General features: G+C 40.2%; 1 protein-coding gene across 2 annotated transcripts in view; it reads left to right on the plus strand.

Annotated features, from left to right (window-relative positions):
* Kdsr (3-ketodihydrosphingosine reductase) overlaps positions 1 to 16,182 on the plus strand; it is a 41,194-nt gene extending 25,012 nt beyond the window's left edge. The window contains exons 8-10 of one of the 2 annotated variants that reach the window (XM_004638259.2): positions 4,807 to 4,890; positions 8,868 to 8,969; positions 13,747 to 16,182. In XM_004638259.2, the coding sequence (XP_004638316.1) occupies positions 4,807 to 4,890; positions 8,868 to 8,969; positions 13,747 to 13,866 (306 nt within the window). In that variant the 3' untranslated portion in view covers positions 13,867 to 16,182. The remainder of the gene's footprint in view (positions 1 to 4,806; positions 4,891 to 8,867; positions 8,970 to 13,746) is intronic. The other variant, XM_023723158.1, reaches the window with a different exon arrangement.
* The last annotated feature ends 1,335 nt before the right edge of the window (positions 16,183 to 17,517 follow it).

Genomic DNA, 17,517 nt, shown 5'->3' on the forward strand with positions numbered 1-17,517 from the left:
CGGCGTCACAGCATCACATACCGTGTCGCGTGCACGGCGTCACAGCATCACATACCGTGTCGCGTGCACGGCGTCACAGCATCACATACCGTGTCACGTACACAGCGTCACAGCATCACATATATTGTGTCATGTGTACAGTGTCACAGCATCATAACTTTCATGGGCAAACTGGTAGATGAGCTCTACTTAGCCACCATACTATCAGATGACAGGTATTTTTTTATGATTTTAGGCAAGTTACTGCAGTACAGGAATATAAATTGCTTTTCTAAGTTTCATAACTGTTAAAACAGTTTTTAAGACTATATTAGATGCTAATGATGGGCCTACCAAGGTGAACTTTAAAGTGGATATTAGAGGAGAGTAAATTCTATAGAAGTTTTAGCCTCTCTTGTATCATAGGCCAACAATTTTACAAATTTATAAACACTAATAGAAAACAATATAAAATTTTTTTCAAGGGGTATTTAGTTTCTTGCAGGCTTCTATGATGTGCATCGACATGTTCTTCGTTTGAGATGCTTTAGGAAGAATGTCCAGGTCTTATGGAAGAGCGCTCTGGTTTGGAGTTGGCATCACAGGCTCTCTGCAGTGTGGGTACTTCCAGACTGCCCTGAGAAAGCTGTCATAGAGAGAGCAGGCGCATCTGCCCATTTCCAGTATCTTTTTGTTTTTTCCTCTTCTGCTGTGTCATGTGCCAGAATTTCAGTTTTGTTACTTAGACTCTGAATATTCCCAGTCACTGACTCTGCGTCTGTAATATGTTACCTGTTTCTTCCTGAAATCATGCCAGACCTTCTTCATTAGCTCTGTCCTGTGCTCTTTCCATTTTCAGGCAACTTGACACATTAGTTAAATATTTCAACTTTCGTGGAGGGACTTTCAGGGCTTCATACAGTTGTAGCAACCTTTTCTTCAGTCAGGTGAGATGATACTGCATTTGTTCTTTTTCTTTGTTATTGCTCAAAATTGCTAGTATTACTGCTTCCACCATAGTTAGCAAGTGCTCTCGCCAACTCTTTGAAAGAGGTCGCCAGGCTCTTCTCTTGTTGGATGTGATCTTTATCAGTGTTAGATTAATATGATTTGTTTGTCCTTCAGAAGACATAGGCTTTGGATGATTTTTACTTTCCATTATATTTCTAACCTCTTTCTCACACCACTCTACTTCATCATCAGTTTTCCTTTCTAAATTTTTTTAAATTGTTGAGACTTTGTCTTGGAAGCATTTGCTTTAGTAGACATCTTAATCTATGTAGTACAGTTATGATGCTTTTAAAAAAACTTGATTCTGTCTGTTTCCCAGAGATCTGGGATTAGAGCAGTGTGCCCTCATGCCCAGCTACAACTTTCTTCCTTATACTGTTAAGGAGAGGTAGATTCTAGGTCCCCTTGTCTTACATCTTGGCAGATTCTGAAGTTCAAACAACTGGTAGACGTAACACTGTTTCAGATTACTGGCTCAAACCAAAGAGACTGGCAGCTTTCACTTCCTCTTGCTTGGAACCACTTGCTCTTGGAAGCTAGTCACCACCATACTGGGAAAGCTGACATGGAGAGGATCAATTGATTTATGAATGCTTCTGAGAGTCTCTCTCTCAGAGGAATTCATCCCAAGCCTGTTGTAATTTTTTTCTGTATCCTGTTTTAGTATATGTGCTGCCAAAGTGACTGCTTTCTTTTCTATCCTATATTACCGTTTTTCTCAAAGTTTTTTTCTTTTCTGTTGTTTTACACATTCTTCACATATCTGATATTCCTTGGTTATTTGTATCTGAGAGAGGTGCTAAAATGCCAGTCATAAAACTCTGGCTTCTCAGCTTTCTGCTTCACTAGGGAGTGACCTGGAGGGAGAATCCTCGAAGGTGCCCTTCCAGCAGCATCTGCTTACCTTTTCTCAGGCTGGATCAGTTTCCCTAGTGAGAAATTGTGTGTTCCCTGCCTTTGGGAGAGTAAGAGCAACTCTCTGTGTTGTGGGCCCAGGCAGGGCAGGCAGTCAGCGGAGCTCACCGTCCAGTCCCAGCCAACCCCTACCTCACATTTCTGTTTGCAGGGACACACCTCAGAGCTGCTCTGAGTGGGCCCATGTCCTAGAACTAAGAGCTTCTAATTAGTAAACAGCTCGTCTGCCCTCACAAGGGAAATGGCTTGGAATTTGTAGAGAAGAAGAATCAATCAGACTTGCATCAGACTTGCTCATTTAATTGAGAGTGATTTTAGCTTTAGATTTTCTTTTTTGTAGTAATACTAAGTGTGGACCTCCATCCCACAAAAATTGGCACTTATATTCCATGGACTATATATTTACAACCTTTTTTTTTTGTATCTTTTTTTAAGGGAAGGGTCTACAAGGTATCCAGGGTCTCACTGCTAAATCAGATTCGTAGTGATCTGCCTGTTTACAGCCTCCCAAGAGCTGGGATTACAGTTGCGTACCACCACGCCCACTCTCAGTTGCCATCTCAGCGTGCCCGCAGGAACGGGGCCAGCATGGGGATCAAACTGCTTGCAGGCGCTTTAATCTGCTGAGCTATTTGGCTGGCCCTATATTTACAATTTTTTTTTAAAAAAGGATGTTTATGGTTTACAAGTTTCTTTTCTTCCTATTTTTTTTTCACTGTCTTTTAAAAAATTGCTACTCTTTTAGCGACATAAATTTAAGCTGTGTTTTTGCCTTTAAGAATAAACAGAGATCTGCTAGTTAGATTGGTATTTGGTATACAGTCTGTTAATTTGAAGCCAAAGCTGACAAAGTGTGGTGATTTCTCCAAACTTTGATTTTGTAAAGATTTTTTAAAAATATTTTTTATTTTTTAAAGAGAGTACATAATAGTATTAAAACAGAATAACTACAAATGATACAGAATTTCACTAAACAAAATAATATAAATTTCATAGTATTTGTTGTGATACATAGTGTTGTCTTCAAATTAGCTGTTCATATTATCAGATATAAGCATGCAAAGTTGGAAGAAGAAAGAAAAAAAAAAGAAATACATAAGAAATTAAGAGAAAAAAGACACAGAATTACAAAAAGGAGACAAAACAAATTAAGCATTAAGTGCTCCTTTCCATAGACCAGTAGAATGCCACAGCGCAGTTGTCCAAACCATCCTCATATGCATAGAAGCATCTTTTCCCCTTATTCCTCCTGTCCTTAACCTCTCCTAAGATTTTGGCAAACTATTTCTGGTAAATAAAATTCTGTGTAGATCCATGGGCCCATTAGGGGGCGACATCGTACTTTTCAATCTCATGTGTGTCTTTTTTTTTTTTAATTTTATTTTTAAAAAATTTTTGTTGGTGATATAAGGTCTTGCTATGCAGTTCATACTTGTAGTGATCCTCCTGTCTCAGCCTCCCCAGCACTGGAATTACAGGTGTGTGCCACCTTCCCAGTTTTGGGGCCAGCACAATGCACCTGGAGGTCTGGGACAGCATGGCATGAGGTACAGGGGATTGAGCTCAGGACCTTGCACTTGCCAGGCAGGCGCTTGACCTTGGAGCTGTCTCCCCAGCTCCAATCTCACGTTAATCTTGCTTGGCCATTCCAACCTGGTGGTCTGGGAGAAGGGTCTTCTTCTTTACTCAAGTTCCTCAAGCAGTATTGACTTTATTGAAAGGCTTTACTTTTTCTATTTTAAGAAAATATAATCTACTTTTTGTTTTGGGCAGTACTAGGATTTGAAACCAAGCTTGGGAGGGCAAGCACTCATATCACTGAGCTGCATCCTCACCTTTTATTTTATTTATTTTTTCTTTTTTGAGACAGGATCTCAATAAAATGCCCACACTGGCTTGGAGCCTGCAGTCTTCCTGCCTCAGCTCTTCTTGAATAGCTGAGATTATAGGCATGTAGCATGATGCCTGTCTCTAGTCTGGTTTTCATTTTGTTTTTCCAGCCCTATGTGTAAACAGAATTTGAAGTGTACTGTATTTAAGGCTTTAGTTTGAAAGTCCCTTTTAAAGAACTTGTAAGCAAGGGGCCACAGAGAAGTATCAGAGAAAAATGAGATAAAAAAAAAAAATCCTGCTCCCAAGAAATTTTGCAGGTAAAATTTAAATGCAGAAGTAGCTGTTACATATGCTAAGGCAGAAATGTTCAAAGAAGAGAAAGATTGATTATTGCAAACCAAGAATTCAGATAGGCATGTTGAAATAGATGAGAGTTGAGGCAGCACTTTGAACATCTATTGAAAAGCAAAAGGCCCAAATTTGGAGTTGATTCTAGTCCTGTAACTGACATGTACTAAACTACTGGCCATGTCAGGGTTTGTCTCCTCAGGGGCTCCCTTTCAGCCCTGTCCATGCTGTCTTTTAAGAAACCGCTGCAGATACTGAACGTGAATTGATTCTCTGCCCAGCACCTCAGCTGGGCCCAGGCATCAGTCATCTGCTGATGGCAGAAAGGTCAGAATAGAGGTGTTGGCTTGGCCACAGGGTGGCTCAGGGCGCAGGATCCAGCCTTTGGCTGGGCACCATGCTCTGGTGTATGACTAGCAGCGGGCAGTCCAAGAGGATCCTTTTTGACTGGTACCCAGTGACGCCTTCTCACTCTGGCTTTGATGGTCTTCACTGAGGCTGAGACCACGCATGTCCTACAGAAAACAGAAAGGGCTTCCTGGGCTGACTATTCCAGTTACCGAGTAAACTGAAGATGACAGTGGACCTAGATCTAAAATCGGGATCTGTTTGGAGGTAGAAATTTAGAGTTATTTATAATGCAGGAGGCTGTAGGAGTTACATATTTTTAATGTAATGGGGAATGAGGGCATTAAAATGAACATTGTTTTCTACTTCTAGCCTTTGGAGACTCGACTTATTTCAGAGACCACGAGTATTTGCAAACCAGAACAGGTGGCCAAACAAATTGTCAAAGATGCCATAGTAAGTAAAGTTTTCGCTTTGTTTTCTGTACTATTTGTCGTTATACTGTATTTCTGAAAAGGTATTTCTCCAAGACCTTACTTTAAAACAAAAATTTCTGTAATTTTTTATATCAGATTTATCATACCTAAAATAGTATCTGCTTTTCTTCCTTTAGACAGTGTTGATTCTGTATTAATAGTAGGTTCCTGGAAACTAATGATATACCTTGAGCTTAGGAACATATTTATCAGAATGGATATTTGGAATGTTAGCTCTTGGAGCAGGAAATAAGACTTAGATGTGAGGTATAAGCAATAAGTGCTGAATAAGATTTGTTGTCCTCTCACAGGATTTTCATTTTTATATTATTTTAAAAACTTGATTACCAGGTTCACTGATTAAGGGTGTTTCTTACCCCTTGCTGCCTCCAAGTGCCATTCTCCTAGCGTTAACTAAAGAAAGTGCCGCCGGCCTGGGGGGCCCATCATGCTGTCATCCTGGCTGATGTGCATTTTCAGCCACTGTGTTTCCTGGGAATCACCAGTGGGATCTTTTGTTATTCATGTGCTGTTTTGTAGCACAACACGTGTGCCACGTGACTTTGGACAGCAGTGCTGTTAACTAGTTAAGGGCGGAAAATTATACATTTCTGAGGGATGCTCTGGGAACCGTAAGCCCACACTGACACTGGAAGATCTTTAGGACGATTGGAATGAGAGGCACCAGCCTTGAAAGAGTGTGTATAGGATTGTATGAGGCCAACAGAACAGAATCCAGAAAAGAACAACCTTCATTAAAATATTTTCTGAGGGAAACAGCTCTGTCCTGGTTGCGTTAAGCATAAGACTGACACAAATGGAACAGGCGTGATTTGTTTTTCCTGCTTATTTTAAGTCAGTACACTCTGGGTTTTTAAGGATCCTAAATAGTTCTTCCAATTTTGACAAAATTCTTTTTGTGTGGTGTTCTGCAAACTTTTTCTTTTCTTGAGGACTTTATATTGATATCATTGGAGAACTTCTGTTTCCCTGGGTTATATAATTATTGATATTTGCCATATAGGAAATTGAAACTATAATTTTAAACATAAAATTAATTGTAATTCAAGAAAATAATTCTTGTAAAACAAGAAAAAAATCCATTATACTTCAGCTGATGTTTTCTTATAAAAGTAATTGTCTTTCAAAATAAAAATTTAATAAAAAGAGTGGCACTGTTTTATATTTTCACCAGTTGCTTTAATGTCTATGTAGACCTTAAGGTCCTTAGTAGATTGTAGCTCAATTATTTTTTTTAAACTTTAAAAAAACATATTTATTTATTTACTTAGTACAGGGCCTTGCTATGCAGCTCAGACTCATAGTGGTCCACCTGTCTCAGCCTCCCCAGCGCTGGGATTACAGACGTGTGCCACCATGCTTGGTTTTGGTGGCCTGCTGTTCTGGGACTGGCATGGCATGCAGTACTGGGAATTGAACCCAGTCCTTGCACTTGGCAGGCCAGTGCTTAGACCACTGAGCTTTCTCCCCAGCCTCTGTAGCTCAGTTCTTTTATTTATTTATTTATTTATTTGTGTGTGTGTGTGTGTGTGTGTGTGTGTGTGGCCAGCTCAGCCCACCAGGGGGCGGGGCTGGCTGGCATGTGGTGCTGGGGGATTGAACCCCGGTCCCTGTGCTTTGCTAAGCTTGTTCTAAGTAGGTGCTTTAGACCACTGAGCCATCTCACCAGCCCTGTAGCTCAATTCTTACCCACATCTGTGGTCGGTTTGTTGTGCTATGTTGTTTTGACTGGAGCAAATGAAAATCTGACCGTATACAGATACATAGTTGGCTAAGGTAGTATTTTACAAGGCTTTTCAGATATTTGTGGAGAGCATTTTCTTTTTTGATATTAAACCCAAATTGAATAAATACTAGCCCCTTAAAGGTTAGTTACAATGTGAAATTGGAAAACACATCAATGAACTTTTTGTTCTCTGACATTAAAATCCATTAGTCTATTTCATACTTTGAATGGATCCTTTACCCATTCATGGCTTTATAACATGCATTAGTCATTTGGAAAATAGGGGTTCACAGAGTTATCAAAAAAAAAATCACATCAAAATCATTGCTGAGGGCTGGCAAGATAGCTCAGTGGTCTAAAGCACCTGCTTAGGCAAACTTAGGCAAGCATGCAGGGACCTCAGTTCGATCCCCAGCACCACATGCCATGCCAGCCCCGCCCCCAGGGTGGGCTGAACTGACCATAAAAAAAAAAAAAGAAAAAAATAAATAAAGGAAACATTAAAAAAAAATCATTGCTGATTTTATCATAAATTGTGTACTGGGCAGCCACTATTCTCAGCATGATAGATACAAGTTTTCTAAATCTTAATTTTTTCTTGAAAGCTTTGATGTTAATATTGCCTACAAATGCATCAAGTTGTGTTCCTCCAAGTGATAGACTCACTTCTTTTTCTGCAGGTCTGAGTAAGTTTAGTTTTTCTATCAACAGTTCTTTCCTGTGAAAGTGGTGCTTCACGTACAGCAGCAAGTTCAGCTCTTGAATAGTTGCACAAGGCTTTTCTTCTAGGTGATCATTGTCCTTTGTTCTCAGAAGTACAACAGAAGCACTTCGTGAGAATTTCTCATTTGTCACATGGAATACATTAGGTTCTCCCCCCACCCCATCTCCTAGGGCATGTTCCAAGACCCCTAGTGCATGCCTGAAATTGCAGATAGTACTAAACCCTAGATGTTTTTCCTACATATAGAAAGTTTAACTTATGAGTTAGATTTTAGGTACGTTGGACAAGAGGGTCACTTATGTCTTGGGTGAAACATTGCTGGATAGTATGAGATTTCATCATGCTACTGAGAATAACATACAATTTAAAACTTACAAGTTATTTATTTATGAGATTTTGCTTTTAATATTTTTAGACTTTGACCATGGGTAACTGAAACCAAGAACAGTGTTGGGCGGGGACTATATTGAGATCTATCTTCAAGAGGTGTAGTGTAACAAAATGATGAATTTACCATGCTTAAAATGGACATTTAAAAGTTTTTTTAAAATATTGATAAAAGTGGTATTTTCCTTGAAAGGGCACAGTAAATTCTAGTTCCATTTCTAGAACATTGGTTTGGGTTTGTGCCCCAGCAATTCTCCGAATCAGTGCTGATGTTAACTCTGGTGAAAACGGTTTTGTTATGGTTTGCGTCTAGATAAACCCTTACACCTCATGTGGCTTTTCAGAGGTGGCTGAATCTAGATTGTGTGATGCTGGGATTAAGGGTATGTGATCACTATATTAGTCCACTGTTTGGTTTGGCATAGTTCTGGGTAGGTTTAAGGGTACCCAACCTGTGAGTGCTACAGCTGCAAGAGTAAGGATGTAATATAAGGGACAGAAAAAGGGTCCCTTGTTGCTTGTCACTTGTTGCTTGCTGGTTGCTGCTTCACTGCGGCGTACCTTCTGCCTGCCCTGCTCTGCCATGGGCTGTTTCTCCTCTGCAATATTACTCTATCATGCCATCCTGCTTTCTAGCCAGCCTACTATGCATTGAAACCTCTACAAACTGAGCTGAAATAAATCTTTCCTCCTTTTACCTTTGGGTATAGAGTATTGTCTCAGCAACAAGAAATAAGACAAACAGCAGTTAATATTTTAGTATTATGAGAATCATTTTGCTCATAAGTAACCATGAAAAAATCCTGGGACTTCTGGCAACGATGTAGCTCAGTGACACAGCAGCTGCCTTCCAAGGGCAAGGTCATGAGTTCGATTTCTGGTACAAAAAAAAAATCTTGGGACCTCTCAGGGGCTCTATGAACTCACAGTTGGAAACTACCCGGTTAGCAAGGCAAGGGTATTTGTCTACTTCTGAGTCCTACTACATGCTTTGTACCATGCTGTCTCACCTACTGTGAATGAACACACTTCATTGTTTCTACTTTTGAACCGATTCCTTTGCATTTACTGCAATCCTTTTGTCTTCCTTTTCTTTTAGCAAGGAAATTTTAATAGTTCCATTGGCTCAGATGGGTACATGCTGTCGTCACTGACATGTGGGATGGCTCCAGTAACTTCCATCACTGAAGGACTCCAGCAAGTAAGCTCTGCCTTGATGAGCAATAAGATAAATAGACCAAAACTGCATTGCATTAAATCTTTGTGAAAAGAGCCTAAGAATAGACTGAGTAACTTTAAGAATGTGAAAAAAAATTTTGTTGAGCTATTAACTTTTTCTTCTATTAGCAGCAAGTAAACAGGAAGTAGATTAAAGATATAACTTGAGGAATGTAGACTGGGAGGTTTTCTGTGCTGGACCTTGTAGATAAGAGGTGTGGTCAAAAACTATACTGAATGGTTAAATCAAAAATTTTAAAAATGACTGAATAAAAGACACATTGCTATTAAACCCCTTTAAAATACTCTTCTCTCCCTTCTAGCATATGTGCCATGCTTCTTACCCCTTTCTCATGCAGTTCTGAAAGTCCTCTTTCATGAATGTCTTTTCATGGCTGCCTGGATGTCCTGAATTAATTCAAAATGTTGACAAAAATTTTTGTCAAAAAAAAAAAAATTGTGATGTATCCGCCTCTGCAATTCATTAGATCTGGCACCGTACACCTCTGGCTCTTCCGCTAAGTCAGAATAGCCCTGAAAGGTAGACATTTTGAATCAATTCAGGACATCAAGGCAGCTATGACAATGTAACTAAAGATACTGCCAAGACAAGACTTGCAGAACTGTTTCAGTAAAGGGCAAGAATGATGGGATGTGTCCGAAAGAGAAGGAATATTTTCAGGGAGATTAATAGAAATGCATCTTTTACTGTAATAAAATTAAAAAATAAACATTCACTGTATTTTTTAGTTGTATCTCATAGATAAATTGCCATCTCTGCTGTTGTGTTAATTTAGTTTTCACCTGAGAACTACTGCTCTAAAATGTGAGAAACATGGGAATTGCTGTTGACAGAGTTCAGGGTGAGCTTGCCTATAATGAGATACAGACTATTGCCTTTAGTGAGATACCAGACAAGTTGAGTCACCAGTAGTTCAGGCAGAGGAGACACAGTCAAGGATTAAACACACGCCCTACCCTTAGGAATTTACAGTTTTGTCCAGGGCACACAAATTAGTATACATTAATTATTCACTGAAGAACGTTCTGCCGCTGTTTTCCCTGGAGGTGTTAGGCAGCCACTGACCTCAGGCCCCCAGCAGTCTAGTGGAGGAGACTGATGAGAGAGGTATTAATATTTCAGGGCAGAATAATTGGAGTTGTAATTGTGAGATTGCTCTGGAAGGCAAAGCTAAGGGTTGGTTTATAACCATTGTAAACTAGGGGACCACATAAATGTAGGGGACCATATAAGACTAAGGCAAATGTGTTTTTTTTTTTAAATTTATTTGGTACAGGGTCTCACTATGCAGCTCAGACTCATACTGATCCTCTTGGCTCAGCCTCTCCAGTGCTGGGATTATAGGCATGTGCCACCACACCCGGTTTCAGTGTCAGCACGATGCACCCAGGGTTCCGGGGCTGGCACAGCATGTGGTACTTGGGATTGAACCCGGGTCCTTGTGCTTGCCGGGCAGGTGCTTAGACCGCTGAGCTATCTCCCCAGCCCAAGGCAAATGATTTTATTGCTAGTTTCTCCATGGCCTTTCTTCAGTCCTTTTTCTTCTCACCCTAGATAATACCCACTGTGTTGTCATTTCATTCCTGACAAGTAGACTTCGTCAGATGTAAGCACTTTGGAGACAAGGTGCCCATCTCTTATGTGTCATTGTGCCCCAGCAGCAAGTATCTGCCATGAACAGAAAATCCAGATTGCCTGAGTCAGGCTGGTGCACATACCTTCTCCTTGGGCAGTCTGATCCTTTTCTCATGTTTGCTGCTTCTACGTAAATATACTACATCTGAAGTCCAGCCCTAGCCACCTCCTCGCTCCAGTTCTGTGTTAGCACCCTGGAGTCATTTTGCCTGGAAAGTGACCATATACCCAGTTCAGTGGAGCTCTGTATTTCCCCAGTGTTCTGTGGTCTCCCTCACTCCTGGCACCCTGGTTCCGTTTCACGACTGGCGTACACCTTTACTCACCTCAGCCGAAAATTGAAGTGTAGTCACTGCCTCTCTTCGGAGGTCCCCTGCTGCCCAGCCTCATCCTGTCCTTGTCAGCAGCCCCACTACTGCATCTGGAGCTCAGGCAGGCCTGGGTCCTTGTAGTTTACCCTCTACCTGAGCTGTGTACTTTGGAGGCAGAGGTTGTTAGGGGGCTTCCCAGGGGCTTGAAAAATATTATTTGGGTTCACCTGGTGTGAGTGTGTGTGTTTAGCTTCAAAATAAGATTTTTACATAAAATGTCTAGATTTAAGACCTTTCCTGGCAAATCAGGTCTGGCTAAACAAGAGCTGCACTCTCAGCAGACAGCAATCAGTGCAGGCAGGTGGCAGCTGCTCCTCTATGACAGTCTCTGCCCCCCACCCTTGGTCTGCAGCACCCTGTGCAGGCCCACCAGAAGCATTTGAGTGTGCCATCGCATTTTCTACCTGTTTCTAACCACAGCTGTACCCCACACAAAGCCTTCTGTGGCTCCCTGCTACCATCAGGCTGAAGCTTAAATCTGAGCACATAACACAGCCCTCTGAGCTGCCAGCCCCACCGATCTTTCCAGCTCCTTCTCCTCCTTTCTGTAGTCCTCCTTGTTCTTTATGGGACTTGGTCTATAGCCCTCAAGCCCAGATTTCCTTTAGCCAACTTCTAATCTTCCTTCATGTCTTAACTGTTTTTTTAGGTTTATAGAAAACTTGGGTGGAAAGTACAGGTTCTACACACCTCCCTCTGCACACATAGTTTCTCCTATTATTAACTTTTTTCCTTAGCATGTTGCATCTGTTTCAGTTGATGAACCAGTATTGATGTATATCACCTAACTCCTGCAGTTTACCCTAGGGTTTACGCTTAGTATTACACATTTCTGTGGTTTTGATAAATGCTTAATACATATCTGCGATTTACAACGTCATGCATAATAATTTCAGTGCCCTGAAATTCCACTGAATGGCACCTTTTCATTTTTCACTTTGGCATTGGCCCATTGGCCCATCAGTGACCTTTTTTACTGTCTTCATAGTTTGGCCTTTGCTAGCTTCTCTTTTGCTTTTTATATTTTTTGAATTTACCCTAGTCAAAGCTAGTTTTCACAAGTTGCTCCAGAAAACAGTGGACCCTTGGTAAGCATGGTGGATCACACCTTTAATCCCAACTACTCCAGAGGCTGAGGCAGGAGGATGGCAAATTTGAGATCAGCATTAGCAACTTCGCAAAACCTTGTTTCAAATTAAATTAAAAATACAAAATAAATAGCTGGGGTTGTAGGTCAGTAATAGAGCACTTGCCTAGCATGGGTGAGGCCCAGAATTCAACCCCCAGGATGAAGAAAAAAAAAAGAGAGAGAGAAAAAGAACAGTGGATCCTCCTTCAGCTTCTCTTCTGCACCTTGCTCAAGGGCAACTGCTCCCTGTTCTTGTCTCGGATCTTGCATCCTTACCTCCGCTCTGCAGACAGCATAGCTCCCTTGAGCCTTCTGTTTTCCATGGTTGGGACATCAAATTATTGTCTTCAATGTGAGAGATGAGGGCTTGACTCTTCTTACCATCCTCCTCACTTTATTATATTATTCACATTGTCATTTTGGTTAGGTGTGTGTTTTGAGAAGATCGTTTTTGTGATTAAACACTGTTCAGGGCTGTGTGTTGTGTGTGACATATATGATGATTACTGTTCAAAATTATTGAATAGGTAATTATTACCTGAAATTATTTTTGGTTCTCTCCCATGTACTGTGTCTGTCCATTATTAGTTGAGGCTTAAGTTCTTCACTGGTCTTCATCTCCCCTTGATGTACGATATTCAGAAATATCAGTGATGGCGTCTGTTCCCTTCAGGAAGGCGTTCCTCCTGGAGCTGTCGCCTGCCGGTCAGCGTCACTGCCCAAACACGGTGCACAAGTCATGCCTGGCTTCTCCACCTCTGCCCATCTTATGTTAGGCCCTTGTTCCTGGACCTTACGACAGTGTCTTTCTTAATTGATCTTCTCATTTTGTTTACCACTTCTAGTAGCTTTCCAGGAAAGGGGGGATGGAATCTGGGAGACACATTTTTTGAGTCCTAGGGCATTTGAAATTGTTCCTCTTCCTCCTTACAGTTTTACACCTTTTGAAGGTCCCACTTAGAATTGCTTTAGTGAGAATCTATAAAGGAAAGACCCAGAGTAAATGGATATAGTTAATTGCTGCCTTGACCCTAAAATAGTAATTGCTTTTTACTTCATTGTCTTTCAATTAGCAAACAAACTGAAGACTGAAAGTGCCCACTTGTAGTCTCAGCTGTGCAGGAGGCGCTGAGGACCAGCCAGTGCAACAGGGCAGTCTTTAAAAAAAGCTCGAAGGGGGGCAAGGATGTGTCTCAGCACCAGTGCTGGGGCCTGCTTGTACATTCAAAACATAAATCTTAAAACCAAAGAAGTATTGTTTGTAGTTCTGCTATTGTGGATGCTACCATTGAATTTCCCTAGCAATTACAGTCCTGTGCTGTCAAGAAGACCATTTTGTTCTTTTTATGGTTGGAACGTTATTAATCAGACAAATATTTTATCTCTGGCAGGCTCAGTGCTATACAGTGGTACAGAGCCGACGTATTCTGTTCTCAGAACTTACTGACATTTAGAGAGTTTTCATTATACTTACCCTTGGAGCAGATTAGAAGATGTGTCCTAGAAACTATTTAGCAGAGACCTAAATACCTGAAATGAAGTGAACTATTGTATTGCACTGTTGGATGCTGGATAAACTAAAAGGTCTTTCTTTGTCTTGCAGGTGGTCACTATGGGCCTTTTCCGAACTATCGCTCTGTTTTACCTTGGAAGTTTTGATAGCATAGTTCGTCGCTGTATGATGCAGAGAGCAAAATCTGAAATTGCAGACAAAACTGCTTAATTCTTACCCCTTGAGGAAAAAAAAAAACTGTTTCCAATATATTCAAACAGCTTGCTGCTACATGGAACCCTATTTCTAGCCTACAGATACTTGTCTTGTTTTTGAATATGTAAGACTAGACCAGTTCTCTTCATAAATCTGGCTACAAGCACAGATGTAGGAGTCCAACTCCAGATAATAGGATTAACACTATGCAAATACAGAATAGGAGATCTTTGAGGTGGAGCATTGGTAGTGTGAGAACTGACAGTGTGTCAACAGGGTAAAGAGTGGAATTCCAGAATGATAAGTGGCATTTTTTCTGTTTATTCTTTTTCCCCTTTACAGACATAAAGTCCAGAGATGTATTTTATGACACATAAGTCTTGAGGGCTTTTTGAAACTTTCCATGAAAGGCAGTTTATGTGTTTCTGGACTTTTTCTTTTCACTTGGTGTATTTTCCTCAAGATGAGCTGTACACATTGCCAGTAAGTCTGGACACCTCTGGTGACGCCTTCGCTACTGCCAAAAGAGCTTCTTTCTCTTTGATCCCACAAAGTTCTGAGGGGGATGGGAGAGAGCGAGGCAGCAAAAGGTGAAGCCATTGGTCTTTTCCAGCAGGGGAACAGTACTTTCTTATCTTCTTCAGACTGATGCTTAGGACTTTCCAGTTTTCATTCATGGAGACAGGCAGCTTCCTTAGTGTTTTCTGAAGAGTAAATAAAATCTTAGATGCTTACAGAAGTTTACAGTTTTTTCAATAGCCATGATGAGCTGAAATTCACCTGTTCCATGTTAATGTATGTCTTTCCCTTCTCTTCCTTGTTCAGCTTTGCTTATACTGCTGTAATATTTTTGTAAAAGAAGAAAAAAGACCAGCTAAGATTTTTTGACTTGACTTTTTAAATTAATTCATGAATTAAAGATAAATAAAAAGTGTGACATTCTTAACCTAGTAGCACATATGTAGCTTTTAGGAAAGGCTATGATTGTATATTGAAAATTTTACTTGTTAAGAAAAGAAGTGGATAACTTTGAAGATACAGAAGCTAGATGATCACCCATGTTCCTTGACTCTCCCACTGACCTGAGAACAGTATCTTCCTGCCACATGTTACAGAAGCCTGTTCATTCCATTGGGAAGCCCTGGAAATCCTCCTGGCCCTCTGAATGCTCTGTGTAGGCTACAGGACCTGCTCACTTCGTGGATTTCTACAGCAAGTGCCTGTTCCCAGCCCGGGTCCTCCCGGTAGCATCCTGTTTACCCATTGTTCACGCCCCTCTGACACCTTGATGTGCCCCCCTGGTCCCCACGTACACAGTAGTGCATTCCAGCTCCCTTGGATGGGAAAAGACTTCTACTTTTGAAGAAGAAATTATTTTTTATTGTAAGAAAAGACCTAGAAATTATATCCAGGCTTTTTTTTTTTTTGCTTTTGAGTTTTTGAAGTGTTTGACTTTAAAAAGTAATAATTTTTAAGGAAGATGGCTCCATGGTATCTATCAAGATCCGTGAATGGCAAATTTAGACACTGATGAATACAGAATAAATTATTATTTAATATATAAATTGCTTGGCATAACTTGATTACAATTTGCAGAAGTTAGTTGATGCCAAATTGATTTTGTGAATCTTCCAGTCTTTTATAGCTAAAGTTTGTGGTCTATATGGAATCACTGTGCAGCTGCTAAAAAAGTCTAATTATTTTTCTAAATACTCATATAGTACTCAGTTTTTATTCTTTCAGAAATGCTCCTTGAATGCCGGTACCCTCTGCTGATCTATATTGAAGTCTAGTCAAAGGTGTCACGTTTAATAAGATTAAAAGCAATAGTTATTTCAGTGTACTTCTCAAATTGTCGGTATCCTCAAATTATTTTCAGACAGTATTTTACTCAGGTAATCTACCGTCTGAACAAACTTAACTCTTTTCTCTAGTGGGAGATGCTGTCTCTAATGCAGTGAAAGTCAGGCACAAGAGCAGACTTGCACAGGTCATAATGTGATGGAGTCAGCTTCGTCAGAGCTGTTAAAGGTGCACACTCTTCTTATTCCCAAACTTCTAAAACTAAGCTTGCTTATTTTTCTAAATTTAATGCTATAATTCACTAGCAAAACTTAAACTGGAGTGTGGTTATTTTTATTTGTGCCACTTCATTTGCCTGCTTGAAATACCAACAGGTTTAATTTTATAGCTATTGCCAGACTCCAAGGAAGTTTTGTGATATCCATCATGTGCCACCATAGTATGCTTTTCAAATCCAACAAACTATGAAATGGGAAAAACAAGTGGCCTGGGTTTTTTTATGTATTTGGTACAGGGTCTCACTATGCAGCTTGGACTGGTGATCCTTCTGTTTTCAGGCTCCCCAGCGCTGGGTGAGCCCAGAGGTGGGGCTGGCACAGCTTGTGGTGCCAGGGATCAAACACCAGTCCCAGCACTTGCCTAAGCAGGTGCTTAGTCCGCTGTGCTATCTTGCTGGCCCTCCAGAGTGTTTTGGATAAGGAATTGTAGTCCTTTGGGTAGCATTTCACAATTTTCTGAGTCCATCTGAAACAAAAATATTACAAAGAAAATTCAATTTTTAAAAAAATTTCTCACGTTGATTTTTGTACAACTTATTTTTCTGTTGAGGGGAAGAAGAAAAGACAACTTTTAATCCCACTGTTAGAGAAACTGCTGACTTTTTTAAAGGATCACATTGATTTAGTACTTACTGATTGTGGATGAATCTTAATTTATGGCTATTGGTTTTATTTTTTAATTATCATTTGTGCTGGAGTTTGAACCTAGTGCTTTGTGCATGTAAAACCTGAGCTGTACCACTGAGCTTCACTGCCTCCCAGCCCTAGAAGTTTAATTACAATCCTGTCAGACTAGGGGGCCTGCCAGTTAGCTCAGTTGTTTAAGTACCCTCCCCCCCGCCCTGTGCCGGGGATTGAACTTGGGACCCTGTGCTTGCCAGGCAAGCACTTATTCTACTGAGCTGTCTCCCCAGGCCCTAAGCACCTGCTTATGCAAATGCAGTCAGGCACAGGATACCATGGTTGATCCCCAGATCCATATGCCTTATCAGACCCGCCTTAAGGCAGCAAGAGCCAGCCAAAAAAAAAAAAAAATCCTTCACAATCCTGTTGGTCTGTTGACTGTATGTGCCCACCAACAGTTTATTACATGAATTACTCTAATGGTTTGTTTTACCATTTTATTGTAATGTATTTTTATTGTAATAAGTATATTTATAAATTAACATCATTCAGCCATATAAATTCCAAAATATATTTAAAGACATTTCATAATTGTAAAACATAGAAAATAGTCTTTATTTCTGTTTTCAGAAACAAAAATCATGGGCTAGGGATACAGCTTAGTGGTAGAGTATTTGCCTGGCATGTGTGAGGCCCTGAGTTTTATCCATAGTACTACCAAAAAAAAAAAAAAAAAAAAATTATGAAAATTGTTCATTCTGTATTTTTTAGTTTGCACAGTTAAAACTATTTAAAACACTGTTACAATGGTCTTTTTACATTAATATCTACATATATTTAGTTTAAAATAGTTATCTAGATCTATGAAACCATATGTTAATGATTCAAGAGACTTTCTGATATTTAGATGGGAAAGCATTTTGGTAATGAATTTATTTCAATTCAAAGAATTGTATGTTTT

The sequence above is a fragment of the Octodon degus genome, unplaced genomic scaffold, assembly GCF_000260255.1.
Source record: "Octodon degus isolate 3935 unplaced genomic scaffold, OctDeg1.0 scaffold00097, whole genome shotgun sequence".
Lineage (NCBI taxonomy): Eukaryota > Metazoa > Chordata > Mammalia > Rodentia > Octodontidae > Octodon > Octodon degus.